Raw genomic sequence first — 23,524 nt, 5'->3', positions numbered from 1 at the left:
ATATATAAAAAAAAAAAAGAAAAAAAAAAAAAACACCTTCATAATACTCGGGCTCCTGCTTGTATACCGCCCCACCTCCACCTTTCATATGCACACTTAACTCTATCTTGTAGTTATTTTTTTTTGAAGAATTGGAAAAGAAATGCCAACCCCCCAGGCAAAGTAATCACTGTTTATAACTGCTCTATCATTAAGGTTTATGAGACAGGATGCGTGAGTGTTTCTATTATGTGCATGCATGGCCTTGCCTTTCACTGAAGTAGATTCAGACTCAAGCCCTGTTAGAGGAAGCTGGCATTTCCCCTACATTCTTACAACAGCGACGGCCACCCACCGCCGGAAAATCGCCGGGAGCGCTAGAGTAATGCTGAAACAATGAGAATTCGTCATCTGGCCGTATTTAACACCCAAAACAAACGATTGTACAGTAATTACAGTACAATCGTCCGCATTAGGGAGACACTGGAGAAGTCTAAACGGATGCTGGCGCTGCCAAGAAGACTGGGACTGAGCCCTTGGAAAATAAAAGTTAAGAGAGCAGGTCTGAAAACAGGTGGTGCGTTGAGATTTGAGTATCAGTGATGGTTCGGTTATTGTTGTAATTATCAATCCTTGTCGGTAAAAGACAAAGGGAAGGTATTACGTTTTGCTGTGTGAAAGGTGGACAACAATAGAGGGTGTTGGGAGCGGTTTCCCTTTGTAATGTAAAACTTGACCCTATTTTCACAAAGGGGGCTGTATTGCACATATCACACCTTTATTTTTCTATTTAAAAAAAATTAAAAAACCTTCGGGCTCAGGCTTTAGATAACTGACCTCAAATCAGACAGCAGGAGACATTTGCTCCGAAATCCAATTTCGCAATTTTTCCTCATTGTTCGTCGTGTCTCTCCCGTGTGCCCTTTCCCACCCTGTTTTCCACTTTCTCTAGTGAAGTGTGATCGGGAAATTATAGGGCCATGAACGTTTGCCCTGCTTCAGCTACAATTAGAGCACATTTTAATTAGAGAAACACAGTGCCAATTACCCTCATACACCTTTAGGGAAAAGAGACAGAGAGTAGAACAGGGAACATGGAAAAAGAGGAAAATAAGAGGGTGAAGTGATGGTGGAAATGTTGGGTTTCTCTGTTTTTTTTCTTCTTCTTCTTCTTGTCAGCTAACATGAATCCATGAAAGGCTGATAACATCTTGGTTTCATTATGGGGTTCTTCTGTGCACTAAATACTTTCCTTTTACATCACATATTCGTTCTCATCATACAATGATAATATTGAGATGTTTAGTCAGTTTTGCAAAACCTAAACCTAAAAATGTTTGTTTCTGCTTCATAAAGTAATTTAATCCAACAACACATTAAACATTTAATAAATCATGAGGAAAGGGATTTCCTCTGCTGGACTTAAGGCTGTATAAACTCACTTTAGATTTGAAGGTTTGTTCTGTTTTTTTGAAGTCATTTCTTGATAGGAGACTAGTTTATTGTCCTCCAGGTACAACTGAAAACCTCATGTGTTTTCAGGGAATACTGCTTGCACATGTTTTAAATTTTGCAAAGCCAATACCCTGAAATCAGACGTGGTTATGGGATGTTCTGGTGCCTCGGGCAATTTGACAGCTCCATGTTTCACATTTACGTTAAAGGAATAGTTGGGGAACTATGCTTTGTGCTTTCTTGCCAAGAATTAGATGTGAATATCAATACCACTCTCCACATGAAGACTGGAAAAAGCTAGCCAGGGTCTTTCCAAAGGGTAAAAAGAAAAAAGAAATTCACCTACCAACTGCATTTCGTTACCTTCGGTCGGAGCCAAGATCGCCGTTTCCCTCGTTTACATTCTTTGTTCTAACAATTCCTTTTTAAAATAATACATTTTGGTCCCCATCTCTCCATATAAACATTAGCAGTTGTTGTGAGGCCAATATCCATACATAGCTAACTAGAGGTAAAAGTAATGAGGCAGTCTGGATTAACAACAGTTTGATGGACTACAGCTGCTACAATGACAATATTATTAAGGTAAATTATTCGCAGATGACTACACCATGTTACGAAGAGTATTATTGTTTTTTTTTTTTTGTTTTTTAAAAAGGTAACTTTGGATGTCCTTGGCACTCGGGTTATCTACCATGGTGCATATGAAGAATGCAAATGAAAAGAAACAATGCTTTTCCTTCACGTGGCAGCTCTCCAGCTTTGTTCTTCTGAGTGTAGGTGAGAGTGTCCGAGTTTGTGCCTGTGTGTGTGTGAGTGTGAGTGTGAGTGTGAGCGTGTGTGTGTGTGTGTGTGTGTGTTTGTTTGAACCCTGAACCCATGTGTCTTTGACAAGAGTTGTGTCTAGTGAGATTAGACCTCGACTTCCTGTAGTTCCTGTCCCCTTCCTGTCTCCTGGTCTGGTGGGGTATAGCCGGCAACACACACACACTAACTCACTAAATATTAACACGCATGACAAAGCGAGCACCACACTGTTTTAACTCCTCGACTAACGTATAACAAAAGCCTCCTGTGCCACATGTGGATGAGCTCAGCCACTGTTAGTATGGAGTAGTGAGATGAAAGGGAACGAGGGGACCAGATGAAGAAAAGGTGTGAATTCTCGACACTTTCTTTCTCGTCTTTCGGGACACATATCAATACGTGTTGTGGTTGGTCTCTGTCCCAGGACGGGACATGACCTAGTTAGGGAGGAAGCTTCGTATTGGATGGAAACCAAAGATGCTAGAAGAGAGGATCAGTGGCGCTGATAATGAAACCGACTGACCCAAAACACAGAGATTAAGTACGCGTCCAAGATACATGACCTCTGGATGTTTTGGTTTCAGAAATATATTACAATCGATCATTTCCAGTGTCTTTTCCCCAAACAGTTTCAAGAGTTGACGCAGGAGAGCTTGTAACAGAGGTCAGATTTGTGAAACTACTGTTTATGATTCACTGTGGTGTTGAAGCACAAAACAATGTTGATTAAAACGGGTAGAAGCATCAAAGGTGCATCTGTGATTCATTGCCATTTCCTATGGTACAAGTGGAAGAGACACTGTCACATAATTCAAATCCCTTATGTTTATAGTGAATATTTCCTTCGCACTAGTGCTAGGAAGACTTTGGAGCGTCACCAGGCCCGGATTAAGAAGAAAGATTACACTAGGCATACCGCATTTTTTCGGGCCCCCTCCAAACGGATACTTCACGATTTGGTGAAAAACTACATGCATTTGAACTGCCACAAGAGTATTATGCTCATTCATTTGTTTAAGAGTTGCGCGTTTGTAAACGGGAGTAAAGAGAAACGTAACTGAGTGTGCGAGCTCACTGCAGGAGCATTTCTGTAAGGTGCGTGCAGAGTCCAGTGTGGGAGCAATTTTTCCAACTGGATGAAAAACAGTGCAGTGCAATGCTTTATTCAGCATAAAGTTAAAACGCTTGTGCAAGCCTGATCTAACACAAAAGCCTTGCGTGAGCGAAGCAGCGATTCACCTGGTGAAACCTGGCGTGGAACTCTGTGGTGGGTAACGGCGAAATTCACAGTGAGACCTATGAGTGAGACATCGCCAGTGTGAGACGCCGCACAGCAAAACTCTGGTTTGACGACTAAAATTACAACCGGGGAGCAGAGCCGGCCCAAGCCTTCATGTGGCCCTAAGCCGAATTTGATTAGGGCCCCCCTCTCCAATGTTATCGTGGCCAAATGATTGACTATTGTTAAATGTCATTCACACACCCAGTTCATCCCTAGTGCCTCCAATGTCCAGCTTAGTGAAAATAGTAGCCAGTCGAGATCCTGACTCTCCTAGGGGGGTCCGGGGGTATGCCCCCCCGGGAGATTTTTTTTTACCTTTTTAAAGTGAAATGCATGAATTTGGTGCACTTTGAGAGGGAAATTAAGAGGCTAAATCTGAGGAATTTTGTGTGAACAAATAATTTGGAGATACTGGCTCGAATGAAGTAGAAATAAAAGCTATCGAAGAAAGACATGGATTTTCCATAAAAATATTAAAATAGAAAAATATAATATATAAATAAAATTAAAAATATAATTCAGTGTCCTCTGGGATGGTGCTTTTTTTTCTTTTACGGAACATATTTCTCTTTAATATTATGAATGCATTTAAATGCAGTGAGAGGAACGAAGCAGAAGAACTCTGTTGTCCAGCTATCTTTTTTTCCACAGATGAGGCTGAAATAGACTATAGACTACAGTATACACAGTGCATAGGCAACTGAGGGCAGCCCAATTTCCAATTTTTTAAAATAAACTCAATACCGAGTGATAAGTTAACCTCGGATGAACTGATTAAATTAATAGGCTATTAACTATCCAGACCAAAAAATTGTATTCCTTTTTTTGTATGATAACTTACATTTGCATAATATGATGTTAATATCAAACACATACCGTAAAAAAAACCCTAAAAAAAAAATTAAAAAAAAAAAAAAATCCTTCTCACTGGGCCCCCTTGTGGAAATGGGCCCTAGGCACGTGCCTAGAATGCCTATGCCTAGATCCGGCCCTGAGCGTCACATAAAACGTAAGGTTATGGTTAAGAGGAAGACAATGATTTGGTTCTGTAATTTGTTCATATCATTCACCGCCTACAACTAATGAGTTTTAACCTGCATCTTGTACTCAAAGAGCTTTTTGTCCCTCCCACAGACAAATAAAATGTACATAGCTGTAAGGCCAAACATATCCCCAAAGAGGCTTCACTAGATAAGTTAAGAAAAGTTAACAATATTTACCAATGGGTGATGTCTGACTGTTGTACAAAAGATTATGTTGTTATAATAAGAAGTGTTGGCTACTGGACATCTGTGTACAACAGAAACTGACCAATATTGGCAGGAAGAAATGAAAGCAATCAATTTTTTTTATTACATCTCAACAGGATGCAAGGAAAGGGGGGGGGGCTTCTGTTATCTGTTTGAATTGACAATTCAATTCTAAGTAGACACATTTATAACGCCAGGCTTTAAACATTAAATTCCCTGCACTCTCTCTCTCTCTCTCATACAGTGTGACTGATTAAATTGCCTAGCATTACAGCATATTTCAGCTCCTTTGGAATATTGATCTGCCACAGAGTGATTTCACCTCCTGCTACTTCCAATCATGGCTACCACTTTTGCGAGCCCTTTTCAAAAATAACCCCCATTTGTGAAAAACTAAAAGACTTCTTGAGAACATCGTTGCAGGCTACGCCGACTCCCTGGTGGCTCCAAGAATCCTTTAAGTGGAGGAATGAACTACAAAGGAAAGTTAAAAAGACTTATCAAATAATTTGATGTTGGGGAGGGTTTACTGCACTATTAAAAACCTCTGCATTTCCACAAAACATGCCGCCTTTATGTAAGGAATAATATACAGGGAAAAAAGAGACAGCACATAAGATCATGCCCAAATAAGAAGGAAGACAAACTAGTGGGGTGTGATGATATAACAATCTATCTCTCCTGTGCAACATATTTTTAATTCTTCACTTATCGTTCACTATATTTTCTCTTTTCCCTCATCATCAATAGTTTCTTCACCATCATAATTTGTCTTCAATGACCAGCTTTACATGCCTCTGATCTAAATAAAATCAACCAAATGCTAAATTAAAATGTAAAGCTAAATAAGGAACAAACACATCACCAGATCCCCCAATATTCCCAATGCACCAATCAACAGTATTTCCTACACTAAATCCTACAGACTGCTGTAGACATGAAGAGAATACGTCCTTGGAACGTAGGTCACATGTTGATGAGTGTAGTCGGACACATTTTGACCTATAATAACATTGATTCTGCTAGAGTCTGACTGAAAGTACACAGTACGGACAGGTAGTGGATCTCGGAGATATTCACTGATTTTGACAACAAGCACGGACCACATTCAGGCCCTGACAACTTTGTACAGACACTGCTGCTCCATAATTGGGAGTTATCACACCTCATTCCCCTGTGGTCCGATGTGCCCCTACAGACCAACCTGCCACAAGTCGCCATCTCCTTAATAGAAGCTGATCATCTGTGAAGCCAGAGAGCTGAGCTGAGCCATGTGTCACCACACCGAAAGCACCATGGGAAAGTGCAGGCAATGCGCTGGCTTTCAAACACTTTCTCAATCCTTTAAGAGGATATTCATCCTCTTGTCTTGAGGTCTTCGGTTAGGGTCACTGGCCCCTGCAGGGCATACACTCTGGAGAAATCTGGGATGATCTTCCTAACCAGCAGGATACTGTGACACCCCCGTGATAGCTGTGTCTTCCAATAATTAGGCCATAGAGTTTGCAACTTAAAAGACTTTGATCCATTATAAACTTTCTGTCTTTTGTCATTTGAAGAAAAGACTGGGAACCATTCCAACATGTTGCAATGTGTGGGTTCACTTACAGGGCTAAAGTTATATAATATCCTATAGAATTTCAGCAGCTAAATGTACTCCCCTTTATTAGAGTGGGAAAAAGCATAGAAATGTGAACCTTTATACAATAATAGATGATAGATCTTGTTTCAAATCTGCCTTGATGAAAAACACACATAGCTCCATCTCATGCTCTAACAAACTCTCTATGAGCCCCAAAACTGTCTACTGCTCTACTTAAAACAGAGTTTTTTGTCAAAGCCTTTACTAAAGCAGAATCAACAATTGGGGAAAAGAAGAAAAGAGGAAGTCTACACACACACACACACACACACACACACACACACACACACACACACACACACACACACACACACACACACACACACACACACACACACACACACACACACACACACACACACACACACACACACACACACACACACACACACACACACACACACACACACACACACACACACAGCTTTCTGTGACTAATCTGCTGTGGGAGGTGGACAGCTTGAAGCTAACAGTGCCGACTCCAGCTAAATAAACCATCTAAGAATTGACACATCTAAGAAGAGATACAAAAAAACTGACTCTGAGAATTCTGTCCTTCACTGTGACGCATCCTGTTTTTTTTTCATATTTAGACCAAAACAGACACACAGAGCAAATTCTCTTCATTAGTCTGTGCATAGCTCCTACACGCATGGGACTGCTGTTCTTGCGTGGTGGTGACCGATATATTCCTCCAATATAGATTCTTCTTTGGATGTGAAATCATGTGTTTAATTATTTGAGTACAAAGAGCATCATTTTCCTTTCTTCAGCGCTTTACAAACTGTTTACATTTCAAAATCACACTTTTGTCCAATCTCAGAAAACATTGTATACAGTGATTAGACGGAGTTGAGCAGAGATAGCAATCAGTCATCAGGGAAATACTGGCGATATGTTAGAATATGAGGCAGGGCAAGAAGGGAGAGAACATTTTGTGTGCAGTACTCCTTAAAAATGAGATACCAAGCTGCCAAAAAAAGGTGTTTAATGCTTCTTTAACAGAGCTGACCCACTCCTTTTTGGAGCATGACTCCCTCTCAAAAGCTCTTAGCTGCAGGAGAGCAGCTAGCACACAGGAATGTCTCTGTTATACGCCGCACATAGCAGAGCCCACTTGATTCAGTGCAGTATATGAAAAGCATGGGCCCTAGGAGACGTACTCAAGCCGTGTGCAAGCATGAAGGTGGAAACAACATGTTCTCTAGGTTGCTGTCAAAACAGGTGAATAGCGGCTAAACTCAAAAAACGCGCACTTCAAAACACAGGATGTAGGTCAACCTATGACGCAGTGAGGAAAATATCCCAGACTTAAATGGAACCTTGTCTGCTGATGGTGCGTGCTTCAAGCTGAGGCATTTTCACATCAAGGTTGCTTTTTTATTTTAAATCAATTCCTCCACATCCAGCCTCAGACGTTTGATCGGCCCGTGTTGCATTTTGCCCTTTCAAGATTTCATTCTATTTTTCAACGTAACCACAAAAGCATCACAAGGCATAAGGCAACAACGGCACGTAAGAACACTTCACTTAAGATTTTTCCGAAAACAGTGCAGTGTAATCCTAAAATACCTCAATTCAAGATAAATGTGAGAGATGAATTTAAAATCAATAGCTCCTTCTCATATCAGTTGTTTTTTTTACCAATTAAAAGGCCTTTTCGGTCCTTTAATCACCATCAATTATTTTGTTTTAAATGCAATTTCATTACTTTTATGTAGTCAGTTGTCATGTTTTCTAATGTGCAAAACCTTAATAATAAACGGAGCGGTGCACATTACAACGGCATACACCTTAGGGGCTTGGTTAATATATAGAAGACTGCTAATAGTCCAGGCAAAATAGCGTTTTTCGACAGACAAATTGTAAAAGAATTTTTTTCAGCTCAGATCATTTCTATGAGGTGTCCAGAACAACATACTAAAAGTCCTAAGAAATCCTAGTTGAGGAAATATGTTTAATTCTCATCAATCCGAGATGTGTGCCAATAAGGCGAGACACCAATAAATCCCAATAGGGCTATTTTTTTCCTTTAGTCCTATCAAAATGAAACTTTACACAATGAAAGTATCCATGATAATTAACATTTTTTGTATTGCAAGTTTCTTTGAAAATTAATTGTAATATGCAAATGAGCTATACACTAATCGTACACGCCCAAAATAAACCCAAATAGGCTTAATTTTTTCCTTTACTCCTACCACAATAAAACTTTACATAGTAAAAGTATACTAGAAAAGTCACTTTTTTTGTATTACAAGTTGCTTTTTAAATGCATTTGAATATGCACATGAGCTCCACACTTATTGAATATCCAATCATCCTACAGCCAATGGGTGATGGCGATGCTGTTTTTAGACTGGCCTCTAACCTGAAAAACTGCCTGGCTTACCTGCCAGGGGTATAACAGGTGCCTCTCATGAATTAGATTAACCCCTCCCTTAGCTAGTGTAATTTTTTACTTTTTTCAGTGCCATTCCCTTTCCTATGCCAAATAGACGAGACTGAAATGGCATGGATAGAGGAGATTGTCAGACACCTTGGGACCAAGTAACTCCTTTGTCTACTTTATGCACCATACAGTGCTGCTTGAAAGTATGTGAACCCCTTGAGCCTTTATGAATTGTATTTATCAATACCAGTATTTTTTATATGAAATAACAGATTTTTGTTTATCAATTAAACATTTTTCTTTTCCAGAAATCAATTGTTAAAACAGATTTAAAAAAATTATTTGCCAACTTTTGTATGTGAAAAAGTTTGTGAACCCTGAGCTGCATTGGTAATCAGGTGGGCCAAATTTGTGATGAAATGGACCAATGTAATAAAGAAATTGGGCAGCACTAGATAAAACAGAGATCAAACCAGGTCAGTGTAGGCCCACCAAAGTGAACCCATACAGATCAGACTTGCCAAAAGGGAAAGACAATCTCAGAGGATCTCAGGAAGAGAGATGTGATGTTGCACATTTGTCTGGGGACAGCTATCAATTAATTTATTTGGTTCTTGTGCCATAAACAGCTTGTGTGCATTAAGATCAGCATGATGAAACAAGAGTACTAGCAAGTCTGTGTCATCACCTACTGAGACTGTGTCTTTTGTTCTGGCAGAGGCAATGGCAGTTTGGACAATGAGCACATCTGCATCGTGCTTTATGGTTTGTGATACACCATTTTGTGTCTTACAAGTTTCTTTGAAAATGAATTTTAATATGCAAATGAGCTATACACTTATCAAATATAGGCTACCCAAATTATATCCGCATAGGCTTAATTTGAACCTTTACTCCTACCACATTAAAACTTTACACAATGAAAGTCTACATGAAAAGTAAAACATTTGTATTAGAAGTTAACCTATAATGGTCAAGGCTTTCCAGAAGGGGTTGGTCGAACGTCAGAACAGGGGTCACATCATACTGCAGAGCTTGAGTTGCCACAAACCTCAATGTTGAGTATATGCAGGATTAATCACTGGGATCAAGATCAATCATTGGAAGGAATGTTACTGAAGCTCTCCCAGGGTGTTAATCTAGAAGATGCAGGATCTGCATCATACCAGACTTGGTCCCAAGGTGTGTGACAATCTCTTCTTTCTCCATGCCATTGCAGGCTGTGATTCTACGTCTCGTCTATTTGGCATAGGAAAGGGAATGGCACTAGCCTGGAAATCCAGACCTGCCACTAAGCGCTGGCAAGTTAAATGTGCTGCGCCTGTTGGTCTGGGCACTCTCCATTGAAGCTCATTAAATATGTCAAGAAATCCTGAGCTACATTTCAATTGGTTCTATCTGATATGGGCGGGCCAGAGCCCTATGTATGGTGCTCTGGGGCGGACGTAAACGAATGACGACAGTGCGCCGTCGAAGCCGTGATAGTAAACATCAAAGATAGCTGCGGATATGTTGTTTGAGTTTGAGACGGCTTTGGCCTCGACCCTTTACAATTTGGAAGACGGCACTCAATCTTTCATTAGCAAGTAAGAGGAATATTCTGTTTTGCAGACGACCACGGCAAAAGTTAAATTTAACAGTTAATCCCGCTATTCGCTAAATGAACGGGGCTTAATACGGCACATTGTTCATTGCTCTGATTGGTTGTAGTGCTATCAAATTGCGTGCAGTGGCATTTGAAGAGACAAATCTAATTCATGAGAGGCACCCCTGGTAGGTAAGCCAGGCAGTTTTTCAGGTTTGAGGCCAGTCTAAAAGCAGCATTGCCATCACCCATTGGCAGTAGGATGATTGGATATTCAATAAGTGTGGAGCTGATGTGCATATTCAAATTCATTTAAAAAGAAACTTGTAATACAAAAAAAGTGACTTTTCAAGTATATTTTTACTATGTAAAGTTTTATTGTGGTAGGAGTAAAGGAAAAAATTAAGCCTATTTGGGTTTATTTTGGGCATGTACGATTAGTATATAGCTCATTTGCATATTAAAATTCATTTTCAAAGAAACTTGTAATACAATTTTATTTTATTTTCATGGATACTTTCATTGTGTAAAGTTTCATTTTGATAGGACTAAGGGAAAAAAATAGCCCTATTGGGATTTATTGGTGTTTCGCCTTATTGGCACACATCTCGGATTGATGAGAATTAAACATATTTCCTCAACTAGGATTTCTTAGGACTTTTAGTATGTTGTTCTGGACACCTCATAGAAATTATCTGAGCTGAAAAAAATTCTTTTACAATTTGTCTGTTTTTTGGCCCAAAAATGGGTTACTTTGCCTGGCCTATAAGGCGAAAGGGCTCCTAAAACGCTATAACCTATATGGTTTACATTGTGCTTGTTTTTTTCTCAATGTTTTCTATCGATAGTTTAGACGTGCACATACTTGCATGCTCTCTTGCTTTCTGTATTTCGTTGACTCATGCCGGTCTCTCCTTGACTCACTTCAAAGAGAACCCCATCCCTCTGAAAGTGCCATTCTCCTTGGTGCTTATGGCTGATAGGCTGTGGCCTCATTCCCTCTCTGCTGCAGCCTGTCCCCATTGTGTCCCCGGCTCTGTGTGGGTGGAGGACAGACTGGCTCTCCAAAGTGAATGCCTGACATGGATGTATGGGCCGGGGGTGTATATCCACTCGTTGAGTTGAACTAGCATCCACCTGCAATTCCCCGTGCCATATGCATCCTTTGTGTGGTGTGTGTGTGTGTGTGTGTGTGTGTGTGTGTGTGTGTGTGTGTGTGTGTGTGTGTGTGTGTGTGTGTGTGTGTGTGTGTGTGTGTGTGTGTGTGTGTGTGTGTGTGTGTGTGTGTGTGTGTGTGTGTGTGTAGGGTGGTGGGGGGGTAAGGACACGGACTGAGAGTACTTGTGGCACTCGGATGCCTGTTTAACTCTTGAGGAAGCTAATCATCGGATTGAGGTACCGAGGATGATGTGCTACAGGCTTTCAGAGAGGGGTGGTGGTGGGGTGGGAGTTGCTTTAAATGCAAATCCCTTTCTTATAAAAATCGGTTCCGTTTAAAAGGATTTCTGGGAAACGATCCACATTTTCCACAGTAGGGGAGACAGTCAGCAACAGAACACAGCAGAGCACCACCAGTTAAACATCAAGGAGACAGAGAACGTGGAAACAGTAGCAAAAGGAAAAAAAGGGCTACATGTCTCTGAAAGAAGGGATTTAGGCTCAAGTAAGGCCTCTTGGATAAAAAAAACATCCTTTCTGCATTTTGGGACACTAAGTGAGTTTAAGATTAGATTATGCTATTCATCATGTTAGTTATGGCCCCTTTTATAACATTTCGCCTTCCACCTAATGGCAGTCAATCAGCAGATCATGTTCCATATGAATGTTTTGTATAACTCAACATTAAGACGACTGTTATGTGTTCTTTTACTGACTGAGATTGAGCTGCTGTTGAGTGTTGCTGTATTTGTTCAAGTTGAGAACCAACCCGTACATTTCAACAGCGCTGAGCAAACATTTTCAGTTTGCCTGGGCTTGAGGGAAGCTTTGGGCATCTTTGTCAACCCACTTACATTAGAGCAGCTTTCATTAATTATTTTCACATCAAATATGTATGGAGAGAAATATTTATTCCTTAATTCGCAATCCGTTTTAAATGTAACTGTAATGGAAAAAGTTCATTTACTACCAAGTTATTTCACTACTCCCACCAATTTGCGGCCGTGTGAGCTCACTGTTCAGGATGGAGGTTGCACGTGTGTCATTTCCAGTGCCAAACAAAAGATGTTAATGTCCACTCTATTGTGTAGGGCTGCTTTCAGTTTGGGAGTGTGCGATATGGAGCAAACTGTGTGCAAAGTTCACAACAGAGGGGGTTGACACTTCACCCCTCTTTCCATCAACAAGCTACAGAGTGCTGTCCATGTTTTTCATCCCTGACAACAAGACGGCCTCCTGCTAAACAAATTCAACTGGCAGCAGCCAGCAGCTGCACTCTCTTGTTGAACACACTATATAAAAAAGTGGCAGCTGCAGAAACATACCATATCGAAGGAGATATACACCCCATTGCCTTGTATATACAAAGATGGATTTGCAGCGTTGTAAGGACTATAAGCACTTAGTACAAGCCTCCCGGCACAAAATAAACAATATAAACAAATCATGCTCAGAGACACTGACTTAACTTGACAGCAATGTTAAGCAGAGAATCTGAGCTCTTTTTCTCCGACACAACTGCTAAAGTGAAGAACACATCCCATCCGTCCGGACCAATGAAGAGACTCAAATGAATGAAACAAAAACCAATGCCATATTTCGATGATATGTGGTTTGACTGGCTCTTTTAATTCCATCCTTTGCCTCTGCAATCATTTATGGCACTCTGCTTGAAAATTGATGCAGGCACTTTTGTAATATTTGCATATCAGCAGTGGATGGAAACGTGCTTTAATTAGCATTTTCTTTTGCCTGTTCTCTGATTGCACTACATTCGGAAGGAAACTCGACTGCTGATACCATGAGTGGAGCTGCCAGTACCCACCAACCTGTTACACCCCAGCTGATGACACAAATGATTCAGAAGGCCAGCTCTCAGAAATGCCTTCAAGCCATGGAAATGAGATGGAACAGAACAGAATATGTCGCCCACCTGGGTGGAAAATTGTCTTACGAGTCTCGATGAGTGCCGTGGAGTTTGCATCACTTAAGCTCTGGACCTGTACAGGTGGAGAAAGACTGCAGTGCTGTTGTCACTGGCTACCTCTTGCCATTGGTAAGAGAGATAAAACTGTGTGTGCAAGCAAAGGAAAAACGAGATGGGGGGAGGAAAACAAAATGGGTACTTTAAAAGGTTGAGCGTGTGTGTGGGAGGATAAGTAACATTTATGGCTTACCTTTATAAAGTAAAATGTGATTGGAAAATGTGGTGGAGCTACATTAGCGAGAATTATTAACACGGGATGAAAAGCGTATGCCTTTTTAGTTTGAGGCCTTGGTTATTCCTGTACATGGTGAATCTTATCTATGCAAGGCCACAAAGAGGGTGAGTTCCTTTTCTGTGTGTGTGTGTGTGTTTGTGTGCGTGTGACAACGTGTGTGCTTCCTAATTTTAGTTTAGTAAATGAGTTACTAATATCCACCCAAAGCTTGCTATTAATTCCAAGCCAAAGTAATTATCAACACGGGCCCATGTTTTATTCTTCACGGTGAAGACAGACGGAGGAGAGATCCAGCGCACTGAACGAGCAAGTGGTCTGTGTAAGTGAGTCATTTATCCTTTAGTTGAAAAAGGAGGAGAGATTTGGCAGCTGTGAGCTTCATCTACCCTCCCATCAGTTCATTACAGAATTCCCTACGAGGTGCAGAACAAGGGAGGGAGGTTGATCCAGAGTGTGCTGGCAGAGGTAGCTGCTGGGCCATTACCCAAGACACGCAAAGCAGACATCTTGTTCACACTTGGCAGGACACAGATGTTCTGGAGTTTGTTTCAACAAGGCCCTACGACTCCTCAGCTCCCGTCTACATGTGTCCTCAACACAGCCGGCGCTGCACCTGTTTGGAACCAGCTTCTCCAAAACATCAGCAAAAGGGTGAAAACGAGCCAGCCAGGTCCTACTGAGACTATTCTTGATTTTTTTTTCTATAACTAAAAGGGGGACATGTTTGATGAGTCTGCCACCCAAAACCTACCAAGCATTGCTTCCCACACATAGGTTAGAGCTATTAAGTGTGTAACCTCTTTCGCACCCATGAGGAAGTCTGAGTAATTACATCAACAATGTCAGCGCATCTACGCGAGTTAAGCCTTAGGTGATTGCCCATGGATTTTTATACCTTCTGCTGTATGCCTAGGTTCTTTCTTAGCAGTACAACTGAAATTGGGCAATTATTGAGCGTCTGCGCCAGTGTGAGGGGGCAAAAGCAGTTTGTAAAGGCTGCCATACTGAGAAAAACAGAGAGTTTTGTGGAGCCGATAGGCTTGATCAACTCGTTTGGCGATGGCTTGAATGTTACCGACATTCATTTATAAAAGTTATGCACTATAGCTTGAAAGGATCTCTTACATCCATGAGAAAGAGGCTGAAGAACAAAACATTTAGTCAGAGGCCAGATCCCAGCTGCGAAAACCTGCCGCCCCAGCTGCAGAAGAAGCTACGATACCTCTACTGGCTTAATCTCTATGGCGGCCAGAAAGCTCTGAGCAAATGTTAAGTGTGTGGGAAAATCCCAAGCTCCTCTCCCGAAATACAAAGTCAACAACGTTTTCATCCCCACAAGAATTCAGCCTCTCTGTAGCTGCGGTAATTTAACATCTCCTTTTGATGGGTGTGTGTGCACAAGCGGTAAATCCAAGAAAACGGCACACAGAAAACCCCTTGGTCGATCACATACTGTGCGCTATAACCCATGTGTTTGCACAGTCTACAGTAGAAGCCATACTGTGGGAGTCCGCAAACTCCAACAGAGGGGCATTTAGTAGCAGCGGATATGGCGTCCAGCCTGAAACCAGAGGCAGTTGACAGATTCATGTTCCTGCCACAGAATATGTGAAGTCATGCGTGTTCATGTTCCTGTTTACAGCAAAGCTACTGATCGGGGGAAAAGACTTAGGGCGAAGTAGCATTGTTAAAGTCCTCATTGTTTTCACAGCAAAGGTATTTTCTTACTTAGAAAACACATCATGTAGCAGTACACCCTGGGAATTAAATGGATATGGGAAATGACTGTTTAATCTTATTTTAATGTCGCTATATGACCATTTTTCTTCCTTTTGAGAGGCCAAGTATTGAGGGAAAATGACATCTAGAAAACATGCTAGTTATGTTACAATGAAGCAACACCCCCAGTCATCTGTGTAAAAGCCTAACACAGTGTCGGCCAGAAAAAAACATGATGGAGAAGTAGCCTTCACCACGGGAACACAACAGTACAGCAGTGAGGAGCTAAACTCTCTAAGACGCCTGGTGACGATTCTTTGATCCGCAATAAAAATACAGGCCTACCATTTCCAAAGAAACTTTTTCTATTAAAAGGTATAACAGGAAGTTATCTCAGCAGCATTCTTTACAAACACAAATCAGTTTATAGTTCACACCACATCACCGAAACTCACTGCCCCCCCCCCACCAACAAAAAAAACATTAAGCAAATTACCCAGACTACGGCCCTGTTGTTATGCTGATGATGCTGAGCTCTACTCTCCTGTGAAACCAGACAATCTGAATCCATCATTTTGTGGTGACAGCTAATCTCATTTATGTGTCCCTTCGGGGTTCACAAAGCTGATTCAGGACAATTTAGCAGTTAATGTCAAGTCAGCTGTCAGAGACGGACTAGATTACACGTTTGATTTCAACGTGTTACATGTTTTCCCTCAAAGCTATAAAGGCCTTGTCGTGTACTGTATGATCTCTACATCAAACCACAGGAACCACATCAGCCCTTTATTAGCCTCAATTCACAGCATGTTTTATTGCTTCTTAAGGTGAACTGGTTTAGGGTCCCTAATGGGGCGCAGCCTGAGAACCTTTCTGATGAAATTAAGAGGGAAAGTAACATTGACTAGGAAGGTCTATGAAATAAGCCTGCCTGAAGATATGAGGACGGAAAGAACAACAGTTGTGTTATATCTTTGCCAAACACTGTGGAAGAAAACTATTTCAAAATGCCACAGTAAGGAGGATATCATAATCTTATGACCATTTCCATATTGTAGCAGCCAAGTAATAACTGCCAATAATGTAAAAGAAAAAATACATTTTTAATGTAATAAAAGTTGATAATGTAGTTACTTGCCATCATTGTAATAACATTTCTGAACCAATAACGTAATACATATTTGCCCATCATGTATACTAACTTATGAGCCTACCTATTTTGCTGGCTGGCTGTTACATTATTGGCTGGGTTTTTATAAAAATCCTTTAAAAATGTAGCCTAATAACTAGAGCCAATAATGTAACAAAATAGCCTACACATATTTCTTTATTTAAGCTATTGCCTCTTTCAAATACCTGCTTATAGACCTAACCACACAAACATCCCTACTCTGAATTATGGGCAAAAAGTTATTATGTTATTAGTTCACAAATTGCATTAGGGCTATTGGCCAGTAACTTTAGGGCTACATTATTGGCTGTTATTAGGCTACATTAAAAATGGAAACATTATTACTTTATTGGGCGTTATTACATTACTGGCTGTTTCAATGCTGGACATGTAGCCTATCATACAGTAGCTTACTCCTAATAAATAGAGGCTGTAGTCATATCCTGCCATTATATTCCCGATTTTATTCCCCTGAGGTGTAGGTTAAGTTCTTGTGTGATCTTTGCATAGCAGGCTTGTAAATTATCTCGTGGCTTTCACTGCGCTTCCTTTTGGGATGGAAAGCAGGATGTCATGCTAATTGGACATCTCTGTCAGCCATGTAAGCACAGAAAACAAGTCTAGGCAAGAAAAAATGTAAACTGTACACTCACCTTCCTCTGCAGAAGCCCAGTGAAGGAAGAAGAGGCACCCCAGCAGGACAACGCTCCTGTATGTCAGCTCCATGGTGTCGGTGCTAAATGGTCAACAACGAAACGACTTTTGTGTTGCCAAGAAGAATTCAAAATCAAGTGGCACTGGCAGCTCGGCTGTGCACTCACTGACCGCAGACCAGTCCGCATTTAAAGAGTACTTCAGTTCAGAGAGCCTCACACTGCAGTAGAAAAATTACACTTTGCCTAAGTGCGGTTATTTTGTCGGCTGTGAATATAAAGCACACCAGCCTGGTCGCACGAGACAGCTCCTCGAAAAGCAGGTGTTTTTTTCTTTCTTCCCACTACGGACTAGAAACTTCTCCCAATTTTCCAACTTTGTGTTGTGGTGAAAGTCTGGCAAGAGAACTAGAGTCAGAAACAAAGCACAGTGCTGCCACTCCTCTGCCAACTCGGTCCTCTGTCAGAAGCACGGGGAGTGCATGGTTGAAAAACTTGTTGTCTCCTCGGCTTTAATAAGCTCTTTGTGTTCCACGCGACTTCTCCCAAAATCTCCCCTTAAAGCTCAATGACCCAGCAAGGCTATATCCGCAACCAGGGCACCTCACAAAATATCTTCTGTTAGCGGCAGAGATAACACTCTTATCTGCTTCCACATCCTCTCTTCATGCTCGGGAAACCATTCACGCAAGTGTGTTTTGTTTTCCTTTTCCTTTTTCTAGCACCAGACAATTTGAGAATTTGGAACGGGTGAGAAGAAGAAAAAAATCCACGAAAGGTGTTGGGGGTGCCGCGCGACACGTATAGCCTGGCCTAGATTAAGAGGCAAAATTGGGTTGAAACTGAGAAGAAAATGGTCGAGTTTGTTCTGCGGATAAGTCAGCAGACCGGACGCACGGCGGATATCAAAAGTTGGGCGCACGAGTTGCTCGTAGGACTATGAGTGACTATAGAAAGCTGGCCGTTGAGGACTTCCATCACCGCATCAAACCTCAAACGCGGAGTCGACTGGCGGCGGCAAGCTCCGCCCACTCCCGTTTCCATAACAGCGGAGTCAAGCGCACGCTGCACGGTCCGATACGAGTCTTCCGCTAAGCGCCTGCAAAGTAAAACTCACATAACAGTTGGAAAGAAAGTGAATGACCCGATAAAGGTATGAATTAAGGCGACTGTTTAATTTTGTTTTGTTTCCTCGGAGTGACCATCTTGATCAAGTGTGCAATTTAAACCCGCACCATTTTTGCACCAGGTCTACAAGACCTATGATAGGCACACTTTATAAAGATAAGATCAAGTTTATTGATCCAAAGAAGGGAGATTAAAGTGTCACAGCAGCAAACAGAAGTAGGCTTCACACACTGAGGAATAGCTTCGTAAGTAACTTATTCAAAACAAGAATGCCTTTTGCACATAGGCTATCTATAGCCTACAAGAAAGTAAAGTAAACATCTAAATGGAGGTAGGCTATAGGCCTACACATTTAACAGTGTAGGCAGGGGTATAGGCCTAGGTAGGGGAGAACGGGGTAATTTGTCACACGGGTTGGTTGTCACAATTGTTATATCTCGGAACCAGAAGGCGCTGTCTGTGATATTTTGGTATGTAAATATCCAGAATTGGGATCAGAGGTCACCTACATAGTCTTCCTTGGAGTTAAACTGCTGAATTTGAGGTGAGACGACTGTTTGTGTTTTTCATGTCAAATTGAAAATATTTAGCTCCTCTGTATTTTTCTTCTAGGCTTTTACACAATGGGTTTATAACAAAACACTTGTTACCCATACAAAGTGTGAAGGGTAAACTATAGTTTAGATTGTGGTTAGAAAGCTAATTAGTTGTCAGATGGTTGTTGGCCTTGATGATAGCAAGAAATTCAAGTTGGGGTTGGTTGTCACATTTTTTTGGGGGTTGGTTGTCACATGTTATCTCAAGGCTGCAGCCAGAAAAGGAACCCAATAACGAAATAAATTGTCAAGCTGTATCCTCCTCACTGACACCCCAGAGAAGGAAAGAATAGAGCAGTAAAAGGCATCTAGCATGCAAAAGAAAAAAGGGCAACAAAATCAAAACAACCCAGTGCATCCCAAACTAGACCAGCTGCCAAGTTATGTAGAGTAAGTTATGTAGGCCTATTTGTCAACTTGACAATGCAATTAAACTTTCAAATTAGTTCTACTTTCTTGCCTTATTCCCATTACGATAACATTGTGACAAACAACCCCATAGTGTTTGACAACCGACCCCTTGATGGGGTTGGTTGTCACAATGCGTAAGGGTGTCTTTGATGATTAATTTCTTCTTTATTACAATAAGATAGAAAAAGTGAGGGGTACACATTTCAAGCCAACACCTTAAGCTTCAATTTAATGTAGGAATGACTATTGAAAGATGTTTAGGTGATAAGCAATTCCCACTAGAGTAAAAAGTGTGCCTACTTACCCCGTTCTCCCCTAATCTACAGTTAAACTGGGATCCATCTATAGGCCTACATTCCTAGACCCCTATGCCACAACTCTGCTTGGCACAATATGTGCTGTCTTGACAATATCTTTAGCCAATGTGCTAAGTCATATACTAGTGGACTTGAGTAGGCCTATGCAGTGAGAATTCAACTGCAGTATGAACCCATTGGTCAAATCATCTTTCCATGCAAGCTCTGCTGACACAAATCTGCATCTAAATTTGGTCATAAATGCACTCATGTAGGCCGATTGCACTGTATGAAAGTCCTTTATCCCATTACCTGTTTTCTAACAACATCAGCAAGGTGGTAGGCCTACACTTCCACGTCAGCCCAGACAGTAAACTATAGGCTACAATTCCACTGGACTTAGCCTGCATTCTTTTGGTATTCTTCTGGTATTCTTTTCCTCACTGGAGTCTAACCCCAATGGAACGTTATTGTTTCTTTTGATCATAAATCACAATTTAGATTAAAACAGAACACAGGCACAAGAAAGACCTATGCTTTTATTTTGACAAAAGATTCACACGACTTCTGGTGTTATTTACACTTTCTGAATGTCCTGACTCCAAAACAAAAATGAGGTTCTTCCAATCTACAAGCACTGACATGCTGTTTCAGTAATCTCTCATCTTGATGAAACCTTTAACTATGTGGTGGTAACATCAGTTTAGCCCTTCAGAGTTGGATTAAACGTACCAATGTATGTCAAATATGGCCCTAACTCAGCCCAACCTATGCCAGGTAGTAAGCAAAGCATTCAGACCCATTTCCTTTGCTGAACAAAATCACCTTTCTTCCTTGCTGAAATATGTTTTATATACTATGTAATGACATCTCATTTAGGGCAACTCAAAGCCACACAGCAGCACAACCCAAGGATGGAGGCCGTTCAAGGACATCTCAGCAGGCCTGATAACTTCTGCCACGGGGGATTTCAGTTCTCTGGTCGCCGGTCAAAGAAGCTGAGGTCTGAGAAATGTGGATAGAGTCTATCTGCATTTCACAGATAGATTCAAGTTGGTCTGTCTGATAGTTGCAATTTAGTAGGTTACATGATCTGTTTGATGCATCCCTACTGCCACATGGTCTTTTGCAGATAAATCTATCTGTTTTCTTGCAGTCTGATGGAAAAAATTGTTCATGCATAACTATGATATGAGAAGAACTGTCATTGTGCATTTGTTTCTTCAAGCTAATGCTTCATGACATCTCTCTCTGTTACATTTCGGCAACTAACCATCTGAAAACAGCATATTTTGAATGACAACCATAACATTAGAGATTCATTTCATCAGTGTGGCAGCACAGCCTATTTTCTTTATCTAATGAATGGGGGTTTGTCCTCAAGGGGCACTGGATGGAATCGCTTTTAAAAGATCTGGGAGAGACAGCGGTATAAATAAGAGAATATGCAAATGTTTTAGTCTAAATGACTTGATGTAAATCAGAAATTTGCAATTCAAGCTCACTAACTAGACCAGACCAGTGTTTAATTTTGGCAAGGCTAGAGTTTCTTGTTCGCTGGATTCAACTTGTGTTGTTAGGTTTTTCTTCTGTAAATAGCAGAACATTTGAGTGAGATACCGTGTTACCTTCACTGTATCCATCCTAATCATTGGAATCAAAGGCTACCAAACAATTAAATGCTGTATATCCCACAACCTTGAAGGAAGGAATTTCAAAGTGCAAAGATATCAAACCATGATGTCATCTATATGACACAAGCCATGACTTGTAATACATTAGTCAATGTCATTTGCCACTTTTGCAACAGAAAAGTCTTCTCTTTTCCATTCAGTTTCTTTGTTCATGTGTTAGCATGTTACATAAGTGGAGAAAAATTCAACACAGCATGCACAAGGGTGATGCTCAAGGTCTTCATACGTCATACGGTATACTCTAGTCTATGCAGTGCATGAAATTCTTCTTCATAAGCTTCAATCAGACTCTCACTTCCAGATCAGGCAAGCTGCAGAGTGAGCTTCAACAAGAATAATTGTGAAACAAACGAGACAGAGAAATGTCCTTGGGGAGGTTCTGTTATTCTGCTTCACAGTAAGTCTATAATGTGAAGAGCTCTGAGTGTAAAAGAGAAGAGAAGAAAAGGTGGCTCTTTAAAAGTAGAAACACAATGAGAAGTTAAACGATTTTTTTTTGCGTCCTTTTTGGGTACAACATCAACTTTGAATATTCATAATGGTGCGATGGCACAACGCATGCAATGAGATAAACAATTGGAACTTTTTTGTACATTTGCTCACCAGGAGCAACTAGTCAAAATAAAGCTTAACACTCTCTTTGCTAAGCTGCAATGCATGAGCGCCAATTTTGACTCCTATTTTAGATAAGCGCAACAATGTACTACTGAATACCCTGCCTCCAATGTCCTCGAAAATTATAATGCTGGCATATATCATCCTAATTTTTGGGACCAAATGTCATCTTTGCTGCTACAAAATGAAAGTGTGCATTTGGCCCAGGGTGACTTTATAAGCCTTCATGGGTTAAGCTCTGCCATTGCAGATGCAGCTTATAATGTGACTCCAGAAGGCAGTGTCTTAAAATCGCTGTAAGTCTCTTGGTTTCTAAAACCTCACTATGCAAAACAAAAATCTTTGTTATTCGTCTGCGCTCAAAAATAATCTCAAGGTCATTGAATATTAAGTGCAGAAGGTAGCTTTCCTTTTGTACTGAGTGGAATGGGCATGGCGTTGGAATGTTTTTTTTTTTTTTTTGGCATTTTTATGCTTTATTGATAGTGTAGAGACAGAGTTGAAATGGGGCAGAGAGGGGAGTGACATGCAGAGAACGACCGCGGGCTGGAATCGAACTCGGGTCCGCTGCTGGCCGAGGCCCATGGGGGGGGGGACCTACCAACTGAGCTAAGGGCGCCCCATGGCGTTGGAATGTTTCAACAGAAGTGAATAGGCCAAAACACTGCCCAACATCCATTTCATCGTATTTTATTCTCACATAATTTCAGCATGAAATATTTTCTGTGGTTACAGCGAGGTGTGTTGTTTATTATGAAAAGCCTTTAAGAATCAGAACAAAAAGGTTTAATACAACATCAGTCAGAAGCTCTGGCACAAAACCTTTGGAGCCTGCATTACCTTGGTCTTTAAGCCTAAGAATGGAGCTCTTTTCACACAGCACAAAGAAGCATCGCTTCAGTAAAAAACCCTGAACCACCACACCCTGCTGTACACCAAGCTGAGGATGAATCATCTGATCTTTTCGCAGCCACTCTGATACACGGATAAAGAGCAGTGGAGCCACCGGAGTGACATCTTGCAGAAATGTATTCATTTAACGCACAAGATGTAAACAAAAGAGTTGAACTCAAGTTACCCTATACATAGAGAGTCTGATGGGTGCCAGCTGGGACCATACGGGTGCCGGTAAGCAAAAAAAAAGAAAAGAGGGGACGAAGAATCAGTGAGTAGAACACACATCAGGGCTGAAATGAATAATACAATATGAACATGGAAAGGATCTGTGTTTGATCCACTACCCCAGGTTGTAGCTGTCATGTTGTAAAGATGATAGCAAGTGAGACTGCCAACGTCCTGTGCGAGTTTGGTAGCCTGATTGAAATGTATCTGTAAAGTCTATGAGTAAGAGTTCCTGTTGCAGCTATTTGAAATTCCCAGATAGAAACATGTCTGCTGTATAATCATCCTGGATCTAAGAGGATTACCTTGACCAAAGAGGGAAATCTGTGTGGAAGAATCCAGGCACA

General features: G+C 41.0%; 1 protein-coding gene across 2 annotated transcripts in view; it reads right to left on the bottom strand.

Moving 5' to 3' along the window:
- The window catches only part of ephb4a (eph receptor B4a), a 41,157-nt gene extending 22,890 nt beyond the window's left edge, over positions 1-18,267 (bottom strand). For both annotated transcript variants that reach the window (XM_080041207.1, XM_080041208.1), the window contains exon 1: positions 17,316-18,267. In XM_080041207.1, coding sequence (XP_079897333.1) covers positions 17,316-17,388 — 73 coding nt within the window. In that variant the 5' untranslated portion in view covers positions 17,389-18,267. The remainder of the gene's footprint in view (positions 1-17,315) is intronic.
- Positions 18,268-23,524: the final 5,257 nt, after the last annotated feature.

The sequence above is a fragment of the Ammodytes marinus genome (assembly GCF_949987685.1).
Source record: "Ammodytes marinus genome assembly, chromosome: 14".
NCBI lineage: Eukaryota > Metazoa > Chordata > Actinopteri > Uranoscopiformes > Ammodytidae > Ammodytes > Ammodytes marinus.
This window is presented reverse-complemented; position numbering and strand designations above follow the sequence as displayed.